General features: G+C 47.4%; 1 protein-coding gene across 1 annotated transcript in view; it reads left to right on the plus strand.

Moving 5' to 3' along the window:
• Positions 1-21,519, plus strand: part of LOC102451934 (septin-2) — an 86,773-nt gene that overhangs the window by 16,692 nt on the left and 48,562 nt on the right. Inside the window, exons 4-7 of the mRNA XM_075898295.2 lie at positions 3,922-4,008; positions 4,722-4,845; positions 17,893-18,027; positions 18,488-18,605. Coding sequence (XP_075754410.1) covers positions 3,922-4,008; positions 4,722-4,845; positions 17,893-18,027; positions 18,488-18,605 — 464 coding nt within the window. The remainder of the gene's footprint in view (positions 1-3,921; positions 4,009-4,721; positions 4,846-17,892; positions 18,028-18,487; positions 18,606-21,519) is intronic.

Consider the following 21,519-nt stretch of genomic DNA (forward strand, 5'->3'; position numbering starts at 1 on the left):
CTTTCAAAGCCGCGGAGGGGCTCCGGCGGGCGGGCAGCCCATGCGCGCCTGGGATGCCCCCCCGCCGGCTTCCCCCGAGGCTTTCAAAGCCGCGGAGGGGCTCCGGCGGGCGGGCAGCCCATGCGCGCCTGGGATGCCCCCCCGCCGGCTTCCCCCGAGGCTTTCAAAGCCGCGGAGGGGCTCCGGAGGGGGGGCAGCCCATGCGCGCCTGGGATGCCCCGCCGCCGGCTTCCCCCGAGGCTTTCAAAGCCGCGGAGGGGCTCCGGCGGGCGGGCAGCCCATGCGCGCCTGGGATGCCCCCCCGCCGGCTTCCCCCGAGGCTTTCAAAGCCGCGGAGGGGCTCCGGCGGGCGGGCAGCCCATGCGCGCCTGGGATGCCCCCCCGCCGGCTTCCCCCGAGGCTTTCAAAGCCGCGGAGGGGCTCCGGCGGGCGGGCAGCCCATGCGCGCCTGGGATGCCCCCCCGCCGGCTTCCCCCGAGGCTTTCAAAGCCGCGGAGGGGCTCCGGCGGGGGGGCAGCCCATGCGCGCCTGGGATGCCCCCCCGCCGGCTTCCCCCGAGGCTTTCAAAGCCGCGGAGGGGCTCCGGCGGGCGGGCAGCCCATGCGCGCCTGGGATGCCCCCCCGCCGGCTTCCCCCGAGGCTTTCAAAGCCGCGGAGGGGCTCCGGCGGGCGGGCAGCCCATGCGCGCCTGGGATGCCCCCCCGCCGGCTTCCCCCGAGGCTTTCAAAGCCGCGGAGGGGCTCCGGAGGGGGGGCAGCCCATGCGCGCCTGGGATGCCCCCCCGCCGGCTTCCCCCGAGGCTTTCAAAGCCGCGGAGGGGCTCCGGCGGGCGGGCAGCCCATGCGCGCCTGGGATGCCCCCCCGCCGGCTTCCCCCGAGGCTTTCAAAGCCGCGGAGGGGCTCCGGCGGGGGGGCAGCCCATGCGCGCCTGGGATGCCCCCCCGCCGGCTTCCCCCGAGGCTTTCAAAGCCGCGGAGGGGCTCCGGCGGGGGGGCAGCCCATGCGCGCCTGGGATGCCCCCCCGCCGGCTTCCCCCGAGGCTTTCAAAGCCGCGGAGGGGCTCCGGCGGGCGGGCAGCCCATGCGCGCCTGGGATGCCCCCCCGCCGGCTTCCCCCGAGGCTTTCAAAGCCGCGGAGGGGCTCCGGCGGGCGGGCAGCCCATGCGCGCCTGGGATGCCCCCCCGCCGGCTTCCCCCGAGGCTTTCAAAGCCGCGGAGGGGCTCCGGCGGGCGGGCAGCCCATGCGCGCCTGGGATGCCCCCCCGCCGGCTTCCCCCGAGGCTTTCAAAGCCGCGGAGGGGCTCCGGCGGGCGGGCAGCCCATGCGCGCCTGGGATGCCCCCCCGCCGGCTTCCCCCGAGGCTTTCAAAGCCGCGGAGGGGCTCCGGCGGGGGGGCAGCCCATGCGCGCCTGGGATGCCCCCCCGCCGGCTTCCCCCGAGGCTTTCAAAGCCGCGGAGGGGCTCCGGCGGGCGGGCAGCCCATGCGCGCCTGGGATGCCCCCCCGCCGGCTTCCCCCGAGGCTTTCAAAGCCGCGGAGGGGCTCCGGCGGGCGGGCAGCCCATGCGCGCCTGGGATGCCCCCCCGCCGGCTTCCCCCGAGGCTTTCAAAGCCGCGGAGGGGCTCCGGCGGGCGGGCAGCCCATGCGCGCCTGGGATGCCCCCCCGCCGGCTTCCCCCGAGGCTTTCAAAGCCGCGGAGGGGCTCCGGCGGGCGGGCAGCCCATGCGCGCCTGGGATGCCCCCCCGCCGGCTTCCCCCGAGGCTTTCAAAGCCGCGGAGGGGCTCCGGCGGGGGGGCAGCCCATGCGCGCCTGGGATGCCCCCCCGCCGGCTTCCCCCGAGGCTTTCAAAGCCGCGGAGGGGCTCCGGCGGGCGGGCAGCCCATGCGCGCCTGGGATGCCCCCCCGCCGGCTTCCCCCGAGGCTTTCAAAGCCGCGGAGGGGCTCCGGCGGGCGGGCAGCCCATGCGCGCCTGGGATGCCCCCCCGCCGGCTTCCCCCGAGGCTTTCAAAGCCGCGGAGGGGCTCCGGCGGGCGGGCAGCCCATGCGCGCCTGGGATGCCCCCCCGCCGGCTTCCCCCGAGGCTTTCAAAGCCGCGGAGGGGCTCCGGCGGGCGGGCAGCCCATGCGCGCCTGGGATGCCCCCCCGCCGGCTTCCCCCGAGGCTTTCAAAGCCGCGGAGGGGCTCCGGCGGGCGGGCAGCCCATGCGCGCCTGGGATGCCCCCCCGCCGGCTTCCCCCGAGGCTTTCAAAGCCGCGGAGGGGCTCCGGCGGGCGGGCAGCCCATGCGCGCCTGGGATGCCCCCCCGCCGGCATCCCCGAGGCTTTCAAAGCCGCGGAGGGGCTCCGGCGGGCGGGCAGCCCATGCGCGCCTGGGATGCCCCCCCGCCGGCTTCCCCCGAGGCTTTCAAAGCCGCGGAGGGGCTCCGGCGGGGGGGCAGCCCATGCGCGCCTGGGATGCCCCCCCGCCGGCTTCCCCCGAGGCTTTCAAAGCCGCGGAGGGGCTCCGGCGGGCGGGCAGCCCATGCGCGCCTGGGATGCCCCCCCGCCGGCTTCCCCCGAGGCTTTCAAAGCCGCGGAGGGGCTCCGGCGGGCGGGCAGCCCATGCGCGCCTGGGATGCCCCCCCGCCGGCTTCCCCCGAGGCTTTCAAAGCCGCGGAGGGGCTCCGGCGGGCGGGCAGCCCATGCGCGCCTGGGATGCCCCCCCGCCGGCTTCCCCCGAGGCTTTCAAAGCCGCGGAGGGGCTCCGGCGGGGGGGGAGCCCATGCGCGCCTGGGATGCCCCCCCGCCGGCTTCCCCCGAGGCTTTCAAAGCCGCGGAGGGGCTCCGGCGGGCGGGCAGCCCATGCGCGCCTGGGATGCCCAGCCGCCGGCTTCCCCCGAGGCTTTCAAAGCCGCGGAGGGGCTCCGGCGGGGGGGAGCCCAGGCGCTCCTGGCGGCTTTGCTCCCGGTGCCTCTGGTCTGCTGGGGACCATCTCCAGCAGACCAGGGACACCGGGAGCAAAGGAGGCGGAAGGGCGCTGGGGTATAAGATGAAACCCTATCTTTTAATTAAAAAGATAGGGGGTCGTCTTATACGCCCAGTCGCCCTATACGCCGGAAAATACGGTAGCAAAGATGAACTTGTAAACCCCACGTGCTTGTTTGAGAGGTTCAGGTAAATTAAAATGATTATAAACTTTTAGAATTATAAAACTTTCCAAATGAAGATTAAGAGATACTCTATGACTTCTGTTCTTGATATGTAAGATGTATGTAGCCTGAAAGTAAGGATGCTAAAACTTAGTTGCCATTTGTGCTTAATCCAGGCATTGCACACACCAAAAAGTTAGGTTTACCTACGTGGCTCAAAGGTTTGAAAAATCCCGTATTCTCTCCTGAGTAGTGTAATTAAGTGACCCTAATCCTTATAGACAGTGCTAGGATTAGCTACAGTGAGAATCACTCGCATCAACACAGCATAGTGTCTAGATTGAAGTACTACTGCAGTTAAAAAAAAAAATAAAGTTCTGATTTGCTTATAAAAACATGAATTTGAATGTTATGGCTTCTGATTTTATAAGTTAGAGAAGGTTTGAATACTTTGAGTTTCTTTGCAGCTTCTTTTAATTCAAGACTTGAAAGTACTGTGGAGTAAGGTATACATGCAATCATTACTTTTGTGACCTTTTTGCTTGCATGGTTAAATCTAATAGAGTCCATTTAGAATTTTCATGCATTCATATATGTAAGAGAACTCCAAAGATTTGTGCTTTTCTCTTTTCTTTTGTATTGCTTATCTGAGCTTTTGATGCATTTATCTTAAAAGATAGGGTAGACCCTAGCTGAACAAATTATTTTTACTCCTCTACATAGGTTTGTGGGATTAGCAGAAGGCTGTTGAGGAAGATAAGAGTACTTAATTACTTGGAATGCTTTTGTTTGCAGGTGAATCTGGTTTGGGAAAATCCACCTTAATTAACAGTTTATTCCTGACTGACCTGTATCCAGAACGTTACATTCCTGGAGCTGCAGGTAAATTTTGACTGTATTCTTGGTTAAGGCCATACATCGCTTAGTCCAAGCACACACCTCCAACTTTATTTCCTACACATCTTTCCCTTCACTTTTCATACATTTGGATATTGACTTCAGCCATGAAACCTCCTTCATTTTTCTTCCACACCACTGATGCATTGAACAGCCCTCCCAATTGCTGTTGGTTAAGCTACTCCATTCTCATGACTTTAAGGTTTGGTGTCTCCCTCCTACAAATTCACTTCTGCTGATTCTGCCATGAGTATAACCCCTTCTCTCCAAACTCCATAAGAGATCTCTGTCTAAATTGACCATGTGGTTTTACTATAATTCCCACTTCCTCCTATTTTGTTACCTTTTAGTAGTCATATCTAAAATCTAGACTATAAACCCTTCAGGGCAAGGAACTCCCTGTCTGTAAAGAATCAAGCACATTTGTGAAAGTTGTAAAAACATGTTAAAAATTATCATCACAGCATTGTTACATGTGGTATACAACTGTTACTCCATTCATTATATTCTGGGTATTTCAGTTAATCATAGATTATACTTATACTTGTATTGGTTTATTTGACATGTTTTTCTGAAGGATTCTGCATTATATGATTGTGGAAGTGTAACTTAAGCGAGTTGTAACCAGTGTGGTACATGGGAACCTGGGGGGTTGGACAAGAGAAATACTAATGTTTTCAAACATTATTTTATTATAGAGAAAATAGAAAGAACAGTCCAAATTGAAGCTTCTACAGTAGAGATTGAGGAGCGAGGGGTGAAACTCCGTTTAACAGTAGTTGACACACCAGGATATGGAGATGCCATTAACAGCCAGGACTGGTATGTCTGTTTTAGCCATCAGGAAGAATCTTTAAATTTATCTGCTGACAATGTTATATGTATACGTTACTCCTAGTGTTTTGTTCTCTCCTTTTTATATATACCTTGGTGATGCAGCGGATGGGACTGGTCTTTGGAGAACAGTGTGTATTGTTCTTGTATTTTGTGTCATGTATAGGGGAAACAACCACTTCATTGTTATTTTTAATAGCAATATATTCTTATCTTGGGATCACAGTTGAGTGTCTTCCTAGCCTTGCCCATATTTATTTTGAAAGAAAACACTTAAAAAAATAAGCCATGAAGTTCTCATACTTTGTTCTTTTTTATAGTAATCTTCTTCCAAATAGTTTCACTTCTGTATAGCAAATACAGAATGGGAATAGTGGGGGAATGTAAGGATAGAGAAAAGGTGCTAAAGAATGGTGGGTAGGGAAAGGTGACAAATGAGGGAGTTGTGTGTGGGGGGGAAAGGGTATCCGTGCATTGAGAGAGGTGCTAGAAGGGAGCTGTGACCTTGTGGTGTAAATGAGTTTTGTTTTATCAACATTCTTAGTTTTGGATTCTTCTTTAGCCAAATAACTGCCAAACCATTGGATTCTTATATAAGTTTGAGGAGACTGTTTATCATGTCCTTAATCATCTATTTCCTGCCTTTCCAGTACAAAATCATAGAATACTGGAACTGGAAGGGACCTCGATAGGTCATCAGGTCCAGTCTCCTGCCCTCTCAGCAGGACCAAGCACCACGATCATCCCTGATAGATGTCTATCTAACTTGCTCTTAAATATCTCCAGTGTTGGAAATTCTGCAAACTCCCTAGGAAGTTTATTCCAGTGTTTTAGCTACCCTGACAGTTAAGAAGTTTCTCCTAATGTCCAGCCTAAACCTTCCTTGCTGCAATTTAAGCTCATTGTTTCTCGTTTATCATCAAAGGTCAAGGAGAACTATTTTTCTCCCTCCTCCTTGTAACATCCTTTGAGGTAGTTGAAAACTACTATCATGTCCCCTGTCATTCTTCTCTTTTCTAAACTAAATAAACCCAGTTCTTTCAGTCTTCCCTCATAGGTCATGTCTTCTAGACTTTTAATCATTTTTGTTGCTCTTCCCTGAACCCTCTCCAATTTCTACACATCTTTCTTGAAATGTGGTGCCCAGAACTGGACACAGTACTCCAACTGATGCCTAATCAGTATAGAATAAGTCCCATAATAGATTAAGAAAACATCCCATAATATATTTTTTTTAAAAATCTCTGAATAATGGACCACATTCTTCCCTGATATAACTCCTAATGAAGTTGGTTGGAATTTGTCTCTGGGATGTCATTACAATCACTTATAGAGGTTTAAGTCTTTTTGGCTCTGTACATTTATTAATTCGTGCTTAATGCATTTAGATTAAGAAAGGAAAAAGAATTCCATCCTATTTTTAAAGGAGAAAAACTACCCCAGTGGTAGTTACTTTTTAAATGAAAATACAATCTACTAGCTTTGGCGAGAGACATGCCTACTAGGAAGTCTAGATTATTTATACATCCAATACAATTGGAGGCTAAGAACCCCTAGTAAAATACATTTCTCTCGGCTATTAATTTTTATTGTAGCGAAGAAATACTGAACAAAGAAAAGAAATGTTAAATAAGCAGGTGACTTATTTATTACGTATAATGCCACTGTAAATAGTGATAAAAGCAAGTTTTTGCAAAGGAGGCAAACAGCTGATACAACTTCCATCATCAAAAACCACGTTTCAAAATCTTGTAGTGGTACACATCTGATAAATTTTAAGAAAATGATGAAAAATATAATTGGCAAATGAGAGTATTTTTTCCTGTCTATCGACTGCTTTGCAAGAAGACAGCTCTGAAGTGGGAGTGTTTAACTTTTTACCATATTTTCTTACATGTGCTTGAAATGCACTGAATGCAGGGTCAAAAGTAGAATCATGGTGGCAATTTTAACATCAGTTTCCTTGCCATCAGTCAGTGTTAAACTAATCAAAACAGAAACTTCTGAATAATTGTATAGTATATTTCTAGACTGCAGTGCATTCTTTCTCATTGTCAATAATATTAACTTGAGTTTCCTTCCGCTGGAATTAAGAGCCGTTAAGATAGTGTATTGTGTTACAATGAGACTTTCCTGTTGATTGTGTTCAAATGCCCTTTGTTTGTTCTCTTAAGAAGTTTCTTAGACTTACATGTTCAGATTCCTTCCCATCCCCTTTTCTCTGTATAAGCTTTCCGATCAAGATAGTTTTATAGTGTGTAAATCACATCTGAATAACTTACTATAAAATTCTGTATTAAGTTTTCAATGTAAGTTCTCAGAACACAAGCAGTGACTTCAGAGTATATTATAGAAACAATTTTCCTGCAGAACAGTACCTGTGTCTCTTTTGGAAGATTTATATAATGAATTCTTACGCCCAAATTCTTCTCCATTCCTCCATAGTAAATTTTAAAAAATCTGTGTTCTATGTAAGTACTGAAACTTTATTAATGCAAAGAAACAGTGTCTTTTGTAGAAATAGCTCACCAACTACTTTTGGCCATTAAAACTTGTTTCATTGTGATAAAAAGGAATGGTAGTCAGAGCACACAGCATATGCTTTGGTCTTTTCAGAAAGAATTCACTGGGGGCAGCTATAGACATAGGAAGGGGAGCTAAATTAGGCCTTTTTTACACTGAGAGAGGTTGAATTTATTAAGGTCAATTTTTTAGCATCCAGTTTTGTAAAGTCAAAGATGCATGTCCCCACTGTGTGCAAGAATTTGAAATAGTGCATCCCCAGTAGGGTGGTTATTGTCGACTTTGACAGCAATACACTGTGCCTAGCTATCCCACAATTCCTGCTTCCCTTTGGCATTCTGGGTTATGCTCCCAGTGCCCGATGGGACCAAAGCAGTGCAGTGGGTTTTTCCGGGTGCATGTTGTCAGAGTCCCATAATGCACTCATCTTCTCTCCCCTCCCCACTTGAAAGCAATGGCAAATAATCTTCTTATACACTTTTCCCCCGGTTATCTGTGCAGATGCCATAGCAGAGTAATCATGTAACCCAGTATGGAACCTATTCAGCAACAAAGTTCTATGGCAATCATAGCAAACATCTTGCACCGTATGCTGCAGTATGTCCAGAGCCTATCTAGAGCCTGCCAAAATGAGGAAGAATCTCAGAAGGTCGTGAACATACTCTTCTGTGAAGGACTTCAGATAAGTGATTGGCAGATGCTGGTGACATTCGATCCTCTTGACACAGTGGAACATCAGTTCTGATGCTGTGAGATGAGCACAGACTGGTAGGAACACATAGTTATGCAGCTATGGGGACGATCAGTTGTGCATACATAAGGCCACTTTCGTGGAATCTTACAAATGGCTTTCCCTTGGCCTGATGCGCAGCAGTATTGGAGTGAGGCTTGCTGTGACAGTTCTGAAGCGAGTGGCAATAGTCCAGTGGAAGCCTGCAACACCGGACAGCTACTGGTCAGTTGAGAATCAATTTGGAGTGGGGAAATCTACAAAGGGGGCTGTTGTGATCCAAGTAGCCAAAGCAATCAATATCCTTATGCTACAAAATATGCAGAACCTAGTGGATGGCTTTACCATGATGGGGTTACTTAACTGTGTTGGAGTGATAGAGATATGTATTCCATCTGTCTTGGCACCTGGCCACCTAGTCAAAGATACATAAACCACAAGGGGTACTTTGCTATAGAGCTGCATGGGCTGATGGATCACAAGTGCCCTTGCACTGACATCAGAGTGGGTTGGTCAGGAAAGGTGCATGATGAGGACATTTTTAGGAACTCCAGTCTGCTCAGAAAATTCAAGCAGGAACTTTCTTCCCAGACCTGAAAATTAACATTGGACGTGTTTGAAATGATCCTTGGGGACCGATCCTACTCTTTGCTCTTGTGGCTCATGAAGCTGTACACAGACAGCCCGGACTGCAGTAAGGAACAGTTCAACTACAGGCTGAGCAAATGTAGAATGGCAGTAGAATGTGCTTTTGGATGTTTAAAGGGAAGGTTTTGCAGTTTATTGACTAGGTTAGATCTCAGTGAAGGTAACATTCTCATTATTGTGAGTCTGCTGTGTACTCGAATCAGAGTGCCTCCCACTAATTATGAGCAACCAGACACGAAGGCAATAAGAAGAGCACAGCGAGGGTACTGTAAATCCAAGAAGCTTTGAAAATCAGCTTTGTGAATGGCCAGACAGCGATATGACAGTTATGCATGTTCTTAACGAGATGCCTCTGCATTGTGTGCTTGCCTGTAATCTCCTCCCCTCTCCCCATCGAACACAAGCAATATTGAGTCTGTTGTTGAGGAATCATGTGTTTTTTTGATTTAGTAAACATAAAGAAGAAGGGGCAGAAAGGAACTGGTGGGGGGAGAGGAGGGAACGCGGTGTACTTCAGTCTCTTTGTTTGGCAATCCCACAGGTATGAGAATGATAGCCTTTTGTTCTGGAATGTGTTCCTGGGGGTTGAGTGTAAGGTTTCCCTTGACTGCCCCCCACAATGTGTTCTGGGGCCTCTGTCTGTGCTCCACTCTAGTCTCCTGCAGCAGCATTTTCCTCCACTTACTTATTGCTCCCTGTCCAAGTGGGCAGATTGCATTTGCTCACTGAACGTGTCATCCCTACTATGTCTAGCACAGATCTGAAGGCGAAAATAGACAGCTGGAGGAGCCATACTGGGGGAAATGTGCAGAGGCTTACTGTTGGAAACAAAAAGTAAAGGGCAGACTTTACAGGAGCTGCATTGTGGAGTGTAGAACCAGGCACACCACAAAGATCTGGGAGCAGCTGGACTCAGTTTGGTGACAGGCTTGGTAAGGGACAAGTCAGAGCTTGTTCTTGTGCTTTTGCTTTGAAAGCATGTGACACACAGTGCTTGCAAATAGCAGCTCCACAGCTAGGCAAGCATCTGCATTTGCAGAGGTGGCCTATGGAGGCATGGCAGGGGCTCACATTGTGACTGTGTGTCTGGCATTTCCTGTTTGCTGGGAGAGTGAAACTTTCCCTTCCTGCAGGAGCCTGTGGGGAGGAAATGTGGCCAGATTGTGGCAGCATGGCAGGGGCTCAAGCCATTCTTAGTTGAGGATGAGCAAACCTAAGTGTACTGCTATGGTATCAGTTACATAACTTCCCCTGCTTCATCAAGGTTGCCATGTGAGAGATGTCAGTCTTCTCTGAATGGCACAGAATGGTAAGGAAAAGGTGCTGACTGAATGTGGCCAGAAACCTGAATCTTGTGATTCATGCTTTATGCCTCAAAAACACTAGACCACTTACAGCTGGCTTGGTGTGGTAAGGACAGAATGAGGCATTTAGGACAGAATGAGGCAGGACTCCCCAGAAACCTTGTGAGAAGAATGAAAACATACCTGTATAAGAGGTTTATGGAGATGTGCAGAGAAGATTTCCGCTCCGTCGCCAGACACATTAAACTGTTTGGGAGAGCCCCCCGGTGTAGGCAGAGTGGCTACTACATTTCACACACAATTGCCTTAATCCACTTGCAGCATGAGTAAAAACAGGAACTCACCAGATGTGCCTTCCCCACCTTCAGAAACCATCAGCGAGAAATCCCTAGAGAGGGAGGGGTTTGTCTCCAAAGCTATAAAAAGGTCCTGGCTGTCTGTGAGATTTGATGTTCCATTCACCTGCTGACCATTATTCTCCTCCTTCCTCACTGTGCTCCACACTCGTGCCTGAGAAGTCTCTTGGGAGGACTCCAAAGATTGGCTAGGGAAACTGGCACGGTCCCTTCTAAAAATTCCATGCAGCCTCTCATAGATGCGGCATGATTGCAGCGCTGACCTAGACCGTCTGTTTGCCTCTTTTGTATTCTGGTATGCCTTCCTGCGTTCCTTTATTTTAACATGGCATTGCTGGGTGTGCCTGGCATATTCTTTTCCCACCATCCCATGTGTGTTCTTTGCATAGATATCTGCCTCTTTTCCTATTTTGTAGCTCTTCCTGAACAAATTCCTTTCCCCATGCAGCAATGAGGTCCAGGCTAGGGATGTTAAATGTCAGTTAATTGAATAGTCGATTAACCTCATGAATTCTTATAGGTTAGCCAACTACTCTATAGTCCCTGCAGCTGAGGTGGGCAGCCAGTGTGCTTTGGCCCCACTCCCAAGGACCCCCTGCCACTCCACACTGTTACCTCTGTATCAGATGCAGCACCATGGGGTGCCAGCTGGTCTGTGAGGAGAGACAGTTTTAAAACCAGCTCCCCTCACGGACCGGCTGCCTGTTGTCCTGCACTGTTGCCTCTGATACAGAGGCAACAGAGCAGGGTGGCAGTAGCCCCTCTCTGGGGGGGAAAAGAGGGACTGAGCTCCCAGACCTGGTGTGAGCCGGAACTGAACCAGGCTGCCTCCAGCCTGGAACATAATACACTTTAAATGCAGAGCTTCAGCTGAGGTAAGTGTCAGACCTGATGAGAGTCAGGACTGAGCTAGGCTGCTGGCCAGCCTGCTAAAAAATTTACTGACTTAGGAAATGCGTGTAGTCTATAGCATTAATCAATAAGCTTTTCCTTATCAATTAATAGACTACACTATTACATCCCTAATCCAGAATCTTTTGCATGCTTTATGCTGGTACTCAGTTATGATGCTGGGCATTCACGATCAGGTGTACTGTCTGCTTGCCATGTTGGACACACAGGAAATGAAATTCAGATTTTCCTAGGACTTTTCTTGTGCAACTGGGGAGGAACAGAGTTGAAAGTTCTAACCAGAGCTGTCCCAGTGGGGCACTGTGGGACACCTCCTGGAGGCCAAGAATGTCGACTTTCATAGTGCTCTGTCTGCATTACCTTGAAGTTGAGCGTGTAAGGTCGAATTTATTGTTACTCCTTGTAGTGTAGACTATCTCACATTTCTCAGCCAGAGGATGGCACTGTGGAGATAGTACCTCCCATTCAGCATTAGGGGTATAAAATCCTGGTTGATCAGCTAACCAGTTAAACGTTATGTTTTACTAGTTAATGGATTAAACAAGGATGGGCAAGGAAGGGTTCCCCCCCTGCCACGGGTGGAGTCTGTGCCAGCCAGGCTGTCCCACTGTGATTGAAGGCTGCTCTGGTCAGGCTGGAGTGCCCCTGCCTGCAGTGCAGACAGACAGACAAGGCTGCTCCAGCTCACCGGTTAACTGTATCTGGTAAGCATCACCTGGTACTGGTGATATTTACTGATTAACCATTCACATCCCTGTTTAGCACTGCACTGTTAGCTCTGAATACAAGCCTAAGGCCGTGTCCAGACTCAGGGGTTTTTTCGGGAAAAGTAGCCTTTTCCCGAAAAAACTTCCCCTGCGTCTAGACTCAAGCCGCGTTCTTTCGAAATTATTTTGAAAGAACGCGGCTTTTCTTTCGATGGCGGTAAACCTCGTTTCACGAGGAAGAATGCCTTCCTTTGAAAGTTCCTCTTTCGAAGGAAGGCGTTCTTCAATGTAAAGAGGCCGTCTTCGAAAGAGAGCATCCAGACTTGCTGGGTGCTGTCTTTCGAAAAAGCGGATTTTTCTTTCGAAAGATCCGCCTGCAGTCTAGACGCGATCTTTCGAAAGATGCTCTTTCGAAAGATGCTTTCGAAAGAGCCTCTTTCGAAAGAAGCCTGCAGTCTAGACATAGCCTAAGTCTTGACTTGAGTCTCTGCATGACTACCTCTTCTCAGTGATATCATAATTTCCTCTGACCTAGTCTGTTTGTCCATCTCTTTGTTCAAGTACTCCTCTTAAACAGTAAGAGCTAGGACCACCACATTTGGTATGCAGCTTCCTCTTATCATAACTTAAAGCAAGATGAGGGTTTGGTTGTATGTGGGGGCGGGAGAAGAGTGCCTGAAGCTCCCCCGCATATATAGGAGTTGCATAAAACCATACAAAAGTGAAACAGAATCACCAGGCAGGCGAAAGAGGCTAGCTAGGGATGCCTCTCCCTTTGTCTGGGTCTGGGGCTGTGCATCCCTGAACATTCCTGTCCCAGCTGCCCTTTAGGGGTGGTGGTGGTGGTGGACTGCAGCTCCCCTGCATACTTATGGGAACATTGCAGGCTGTTCCCCTTTGTCAGGGAGCCAGAGGAAAGAGTACAGTTTGCACCATTCCTCACTCTGGCTGGGGACTGCAGGCGGCAGATGAATGTCTACTTGCCCCGGCTGGGGTACATGCACCCTTCTCCTAGCAATGCCCACTGGGGCTCAAGTGGCCACGGGGAAGGGTTTCTCACCTGGCCCCAAGCTGCTGTGGTGAGAGAGGGCCAGTAGTAGTCTTCCCAGGAAAGCCTGCATACTGAACCCCTCATCCCCAGCCCTACCTCAGAACAATGATTTAAATGAAGAAAAACAAAAATTGAGTTAAGGACATGCGCAACACCACAATAATCTTCTAGTTTACAAATACGTGCTTATGAAGAGCGATGGAGAAATTATTTCAGTATCCTGATAAAACACGAGTTGCTTTAGTTCCAAAAATAATTAAACACTGCCTTTGCAGCGGATTGCATTGCATGCAGTCTTCCTCAGTCCAGGTTTGGCCTCGGCAGTCATCAAAGAGACTGCTGACAGCAACACAGCTCCCACACTCACTTGTTAGATATAGGTGTTCAGTATATTTTCTGTGTTCCATCTTTGTTCCATGTGGCAGGTCACTGGTTTGCTGATAGTTATCGGTGCTGTTGTTCCTGGCTTATGTGAAATTGAATTTGTGTTTTTTGGCAGCTCAGGTTTATTTTTCATGTTTCTCCAATGAACTGTGTAGTGATTGCCTTGTTTGCCATTATGGTAGGTAGTACAGGATATGCTGTCTTCTAAATAATGAAAGCATACTGGTGCAAAGCCAGGTGTTTCCCGGAAATCAAGGTACCACACACTAATGCCACTTTTATAGGAAAAATTACAGCAGTTAGGACTATAAAACTGCATGTAAATGTATTACATTGCCATAGAAACTTGTAATCAGGGGTGTTTTCCCCTTGTTTGTATTTGGTTTTTGTTCTAATATTCGTGTCTTCATTCTCATTATCTTTCACCAGCTAAAGGGAGTTCTATTTAAAAGATCAACAACAATAACAAAAAAAAATGTGTTGTCCTCTTTTTGACATAACTGGGTACTACAAGTGCTAGGGCTTAAAAATGAGTAAAGTAAAACACACTCCCCTGTTCTGTACTTTCTCTCTAGCAAAATGTATAACTAGCAAAGTACAACTGAGAGAGACAATAGAAATATGCTTGTTAATTCTATCAGTTTACAAATGGGTGATTGTACCACAAAGGAGACACCTACATCTTCCATGTATTTCCAGGTTGCTGTAGTTTTCCTTTTGAAGGTTTACCACCAGGCTTCCCTGGGGGTGGAGTGGAAAAAGGGGCAAAGGGAACAAACTACAGCAGTGGTGCGGCCAGAGCTCCAGGCACTTTAGAATTGCTGCTGGAGCCCCTTGCTGTGAGCTCCGGCCAGTGGGGGGGGGGCGCATCATGCCATCCATTGGCATTGGGAGCTGGCTGCCCCAACCTGGCCTCTTCTGCCCGAAGCCCCTCCTTTTTCAGGAGCACACAGCCATGATTCCCCACATTTCCCAAGGTCCTGGCAGTCCTGTCAGCTCCCTTGCTTACCACAGTGTGTCTTCCAAACGCCTATTGCAACCTATGTTTTACAATAATACAGATAATAAATAAGGCATGGAAGAAATGCCCATCAAATGCCAAGTAAACAGATATATATGAGAGTTAACCAGTAAATCAAAAAGCTTAAAACTTGCTAATTTTATTTCTGTGTGTATGAAAACATGACTGAGTTGCGAGAGAGAAACTGTCCTCAACAAGAAGTCTGTCCTGGCCCTGGTAACTTTCAGGATCCAGGCTCAGTTTATCATGATATTTTCAGACATAGAGGTAGATGTGTTTCTCTCTCAAACATCTTTTGTGGCTGTTAATTATATTGTTTGTGCTTGCTATATTTAAGACATGAGAGAGAGATTGTCTTGGTTTACTTCTGTGAGAAGAAGGGAAAAAAAATGTTATGATATTTGAGGAGGGTACCACCTTCACAGTATCATTCTGTCCCTTTTTCTCCTAAGTCAGAGCTAAAGCTCCACGTGGGGATATAGCCAACAGTGAAAGGGGATATGCCCGAGCCCGGTGGGCAATAATTTTTGAACAGGGGCCACTTCAGAAATTAAGTGGTCCAGGGCCACCCTGGAAGGGAGTGGGGCCTTAGGCAGAAGGGGCATGGTCAGGACACTTCAGTGCTTCCCTACCTGCAGACCTGATTGGTCTGGGGGTGGGGGAGCGCACAAAGCCTTTGCTTCTCCACAGAGACCCACGAACTGTTCTGAAAAGCTGGCGGTTCCCTTTAGGCACCTGTGCCCCTTGCAGTGGGAGAAGACTTTGTGTGCTTTCCCTGCTGCCTCCAGGTCAGTCAGAGCCCGGTGAGGGGGAAGCATGTAAAATCTCTTGCTCCCTGCCGTACAAGGGAGCGGTGTGCTTAGAGTCAACCGTCAGCTAAGCAGCAGCTGGTGGTTGACTTCAACTGCTGAGCCCCTTGAAGGATGGGAGGAGACTTCATGCACTCTCCCTGCTCCCAAGCCCTGATTGGGCTGGAGGTGGGGGGAGTCTGCAAAGTCTCCTCCTACCCTGCCCCTGTCCTGCAAGGAGCATGTAGTGCTTAGAAGTGTCCCGCCCTTCGCAGGTCCTAATTGGCCTGGTGGTGAGGGGAGTGTCAGGGCCTCCGTGGTCCAGATCAGCTTGCTGTAGACACATTCTTATGGATGATCTGAATGAAGTTAGTACTGCAGCAGCAGTTCCCAGTTGTTGGTCTTTGGACAGGTGGTGGGCTGCAAACCCCTTTCTTCAGAGCTGCTGAACATTGCCACTCCCCCAGCTTTTATTTAGTCACACCTGATAGGGTTCTCAGGGAATTCCCTTCCAGGCTGATGGCTGGGTATGCTGGGCTGGAGCTGGGACTTCCTTTCCTCAACCCTTCCCCTCTCCCCAACAACAGAAAATTTACATTTAGGCTACGTCTACACTGGCATGATTTTCCGAAAATGCTTTTAATGGAAAAGTTTTCTGTTAAAAGCATTTTCGGAAAAGCACGTCTAGATTGGCACGGATGCTTTTCCACAAAAGCACTTCTTGCGGAAAAGCGTCCGTGGCCTATCTAGACGCGGTTTTCCGCAAAAAAGCTCCGATCGCCATTTTCGCCATTGGAGCTTTTTTTGCGGAAAACAGTACTGTGCTGTCTACACTGGCCCTTTTGCGCAAAAGTCTTTCAGAAAAAGACTTTTGCCCGAACGGGAGCAGCATAGTATTTCCGGAAAAGCACTGACGATTTTACACGAGATCGTCAGTGCTTTTCCGGAAATTCAAGCGGCCAGTGTAGACAGCTGGCAAGTTTTTCCACAAAAGCAGCTGCTTTTGTGGAAAAACTTGCCAGTCTAGACGCAGCCTTAAAGTTTATCTAATTGGAGGAAAAGGGAATGGTACATTTTAAAATGTATCCATGACACACAATATCTGCTTTAATCTTATGTTTGTGTTTACCACTCTACTCTAGTGGTCCCCAACGTGCAGGGCCATTTCTGTGCGCCCACCAAGTGAACAGGGCCGCCCCCGGGTGCACGGTGCATGGGCTGTGCTGGCCCCCTGGGTGCGCAGCACATGGGTGGCCCTGCCCCTGGGTGCTCAGCATTTGGGTGGCCCTTCCCGCGCGGTGCAAGGGCTCTGCTGGCCTAGGCTGCGGGCGTGCGGCACAGGAGCAGCGCTGGCCCCGGGTGCGCAGCACATTGGCAGTGCTGGCCCCGGGCGTGCGGCATTTTGGTGGCCCTGCCACTGGGTGCGCAGCGCAAGGGCTGTGCCGGCCCCGGGCGCGCGGCACAGGGGTGGCGCCGGCCCCGGGCGCGCGGCACAGGGGCGGTGGCGGCCCCGCTCCTGGGCGTGCGGCGCATGGGCTGTTCTGGCCCCGGCACACAGGCAGCCCCACCCCTGGACGTGCGGCACAGGAGCAGCGCCAGCCCCAGGAGTGTGGCGCATGGGCGTGCGCCATATGGGTGGCCATGCCCACAGGCACGTGCACGGCCGTGCCCCGGGTTTGTGCGTGGCCTCACCCCCGGGTGCCCGGCGCGTGAGTAGCCCCGCGCCTGGCAGCCCCAAAAGGTTGGGGACCACTGCTACTCCCTTCACTGTTCATTGCTGTCACACCCAACTTACTTAAATTAACACTTTTGAACAAGGGATATATCTTTTTATATTTCTTTTGAGGCATCTAGTACACCTTGGAGTGCTCAGAAGACAACAAATCTTCTAGTATATATTTTGTTTTCAAAAGCCTTATTTTTATTTTTCACCTTTAACAGCCATTGTTTTGTGATATATCAGACCTAAGGTGACATTCCATTACTTCCTTTCAGTGTACGTTTTAAATTGCCTTGAGCTAAGTAAGAATTTACCAGCAGAATTTACCAGCAGGTTTTTGGAGGGTGACAAAAATAGCTTAATAAATCACGTGATTTTTGAGCACATGACTTTCAAATATATTTAGACTCAGTTCAAGCAAACTAAAATGCCAGAATTTTTATAGGTAACTATAGAAACCAGTTCTAAGGTTAAGGTTGTCAAACTGCAAATCAAGAGGATATCCTGGCTATGCCATTTGTCAGCTGGTTTAAAACAAACAAAACATCCACAGTGTTCCTGGCTTTGTCTTGTCTCACCATTGAGTGTGTCTCTGAACTTGCAGTTAACCTTTTTATCCAAAAGAAATGAACTTAAAGTTTCTCCAGAGATGATTAGTTAGTGGGAGAGGGAGTGTGAATGAACCTGTTGTGTTTCACATGCTGAATTGTTTTTTTTAAATTCATCCTCAAAGTGCTTTACAAGAGACAATATTAGTAAACTGAGTTCTTCTATTCTGAGGTATTCTGAGGTATTAGAGTACACATTCTTTCTTTGCTCCTCTCTTCCCTGGCACAAATAATTAAATATTTATAAAGATGTCTCTTTTTTTTTTTTTTCTTCCTACCGCAGCTTCAAAACAATCATCCACTATATTGACACTCAGTTTGAAAGATACCTTCATGATGAGAGTGGTCTGAACAGGCGCCACATTATAGACAACAGAGTCCACTGCTGTTTTTACTTCATATCCCCCTTTGGACATGGGTAAGAAAATTAATGCTTGTATTTTATGGTGTTTTATTCTTAGTATGAATTTGGTAATTTCCCTGCCTTGGAGACTAAGCTTAATATTAATAGAGTTACTGCCCCAGTTGTTAGTTAGCCAACTCAATTAAAACAGACTTTGGGCTTAATGACCTTTTGCTTTGTCTCTGTTCCAGTAGGAATTTAATATGGAGGAGTTAATATTCTCAGAAACATAAAAACTGGTAATATTTATACTATGGAGATGGAAACTTAAATTACAATTGAATCCTTATATGACTGGCTCAGTACAAAAGTGTTCAAATCATTTCAATTTACGGAACAGATTGTTTACCTTGAATTAAAAGCTAATTGTATATATTGTTAGAACAAGTGCAGTTATCTGGATACTTCTTATATGTATGTTTAGTAGTCCCTTAGGTTTAATTTGTTTTTGTTTTTTTTCCCTTCCTACTTGTAGGCTGAAGCCTTTAGATGTAGAGTTCATGAAAGCTCTTCATGGAAAAGTCAACATTGTCCCTGTGATTGCGAAGGCTGACACTTTAACACTGAAGGAGAGAGAGAGGCTGAAGAGAAGGGTAAATATAACAAGAAAATGGGATCCTGGAAATGACAGTAGCCACGTAAAAATAACCCAAGTTGAAAGGGTTTTAACACTGTTAGCTGAGTGACAGAACATTTCAGATATAGGACCAGACCATCACATAGTATAAGTCAGTGTAACTCCCTTGAAGTCACTGGCACTTCTCTAAACTACAGCAATACATCGGGGGGGGGGGGGGGGGGGGGGGGGGGGGGGGGCGGGTGTGTGTGTGTGTGTGTGTGTGTGTGTGTGTGTGTGTGTGTGTGTGTGTGTGTGTGTGTGTGTGTGTGTGTCCCAAAAGAATATAGAAGCTCTTTTCTGTGATTTTTAAATGTGTTATCAAGATGCTTCTTTTAATAGCAATGAGCTTACAGAAAACATGTCTCCTTGCATCAGATTTTAATAGGCAATTATTTGTTTGCATGACTATCCGGATGTACTTAAGGAGGATGTTTTCCAGATAGAGCTAATAAATATTTCTGTTCTGAAAGATTTACATGCTTTATTTAATTCTTGTTTGCCAAACCTTTCTAAGAGTGGACTTTTCCAGCTGATATTCTGCTAGGGTGGGTTCACAGTGATATTATATTTTTTTTATGGTTGTGGACATCTTTATTCTTGTTGTTTACTGCCTTTTAAATTTTACCACATCAGACTTAGTTTCCATAATGAATGAGAAAATTGAATTGTTGCTAATTTATTTTATTTGTATTTATTTTATTAACTGATTCTATAAAATTCCATACATCTAAGTAATCAGATTTTCTTTTAATTAAATTAAAAATGAAACTTTTAAACCCTGTTGGGAGAAGTCTTGTCTTAGCTTTTGGAATTTTAAGTGTTGCAGTTTTGTACGGAAAAAACCCAACCCTCTTGGCTATGTCTGATTGTACAACTTAAAATAGCGTGAGACCTTCTTGCGTGCGGTAGGGGTGGCTGATGAGTGAGAGGAGTTATATCTGTTTAACATATTCCTTTGGGAGCTACCTTTTTATATACATAAATTATATTTGATCTTTCAGCGTGTTTATTCTGGATTATTAAATGAGCTGTGCAGATCCAATTTTCAGGCATGGTCGCCTGAGCTAAAGTTCCTAGTTCTGCCTTTGGCAGCAGGCTGAGTACTTAAGCAGTTAGAATTTGGGTGTGTAATGTTAAAGTAGTCCTTGTAATTACAAAGTATGATTCAATGCTAAAATAATTACTTCAGCTGAACCATAAACTGATATAAAAGTTTATATCATGCATGCCTTTTTCTCCAAATGCAACAGCTCTATTCTTGTTAAACATCACAGGATGTGTGCCAACCAGGTTTCAGTAGTTGCTGGGACTGTAATTCAGTCATTGCTCTGTATCCTGGATTGAACATCCTCTGTTTAACACTCCTTTCTCCTGCTATTTAGTGAGCTTCCTTTAGTGTCAAACATGCATGTTATGTGGTGTTCCACTGTGAGTAATGACAGAGGGTATAACCAGCAGCTGTTCAGTGAAATACAGATAGCAAGCAAACCTATTCTCTAAACATCCTTAAATTGGATTACATAGCATAAGAGACATTAGATTAAGGTTTTGTGGTAAATATATAGTTTATGCAATATTAGCAAATGGAAGCAAATCCTAACAACTGTCCTATAATGAATGGATGAGAATTTATGAAACCTTACTTATATTTCTTTCACATCAGTCCATATTTAATCCAGCCTTCACAGTTTGTAGCATCACATTTTTAATAAACAAATCTTAAACAACAGCCTTGACTTATATTGAAGGATGTTGTTGTTACAGCAATGTGTTGCTTCTCCATAAAAATATAAGTGGCTCCTAAACTGTTGTTTGCAATGGCGTTATTAAGAAACGGAAAGTCAACTTAATTTTAATTATTTTTGGTCTACTGGTAGAGGTCAGTATAAATGGTTTAACTCAGCAAAATGTGTAATGTGGTTCCAAAGCTTTGAAAGTCTAGCTACTGTATATTATTCTAACTAACAACATCTCAGTTACAAAATTTCTAATCAAGAATAAAAATCAAAATCTGCCTTTACTGGAACAGCTTTGATATTTTTTTTAGATGTCTCTGCCATTTGGCGATTAATCTAAGATAGTGTTTTTGTTTAGTTTCTTTGAACTAAGCAAAAAGATCAGTGGTGGTGCTCGTGAAGGAAACCCAGCTTGGAGTAATTCCTGTTTTGTCTTGCTGGAATTCAGAGGGTTTTTTTTGTTTTTTAAAGAAACTCTTGAGTGGGAAGAACTGCAAGGCGGTTTCACAAGCTGTGCCATGCAAAGCCACTAAGGAAACCTGCTCAAAAGAATGACTTCATGAGAGGGGAACTAATATTTTGACTTTTTTTAATTTCCCATGGGAAGGCTAATCTGTTGGAACACAGAACCCCCCGAGACCAATAAAAGTACGATTTCAAGAAGCAAAATGCTGTTTCATTGTTGAAATCATAAAATACAGTTTGTTTTTATTGCAATTCTTTTTCCTTGCAGGAAAGCACTAGGTTTAACAGCTGTAATATATTCTAGCATCCCTTGTTGTTGGCTTTCCCTCTATTGTTTCAGCTGCATTTTTATCTCTAAAATCTCAGTCAGGTTAAGTGTGCTTTCTTGTTCCATGCATCTACATAGAAGCAACAAACTGCAGTACTGCTTCACCTATACCACTTATGCAGGTCTCATCATTAGATGGCAGTATAAATGCCAATAATCATGCTGCATTCTGCAGAATAGTACTAGAATCTATATTAATGTGGTTCCAAGCTAATATCCTTTGTTCTATGTTTTGTCTTCAGTTGCAATGGGTTTGATATTTCCCCTATCAAAATTTTTACCTTGACTAGTTGCTGCGCTTTTGCGAACTTGAGTTAGTTTTGATTTTTAAAATGAAATTTACATAAAATCCATCTTTC

This window comes from Pelodiscus sinensis, chromosome Z, assembly GCF_052426305.1.
Source record: "Pelodiscus sinensis isolate ZL-2025 chromosome Z, ASM5242630v1, whole genome shotgun sequence".
NCBI lineage: Eukaryota > Metazoa > Chordata > Testudines > Trionychidae > Pelodiscus > Pelodiscus sinensis.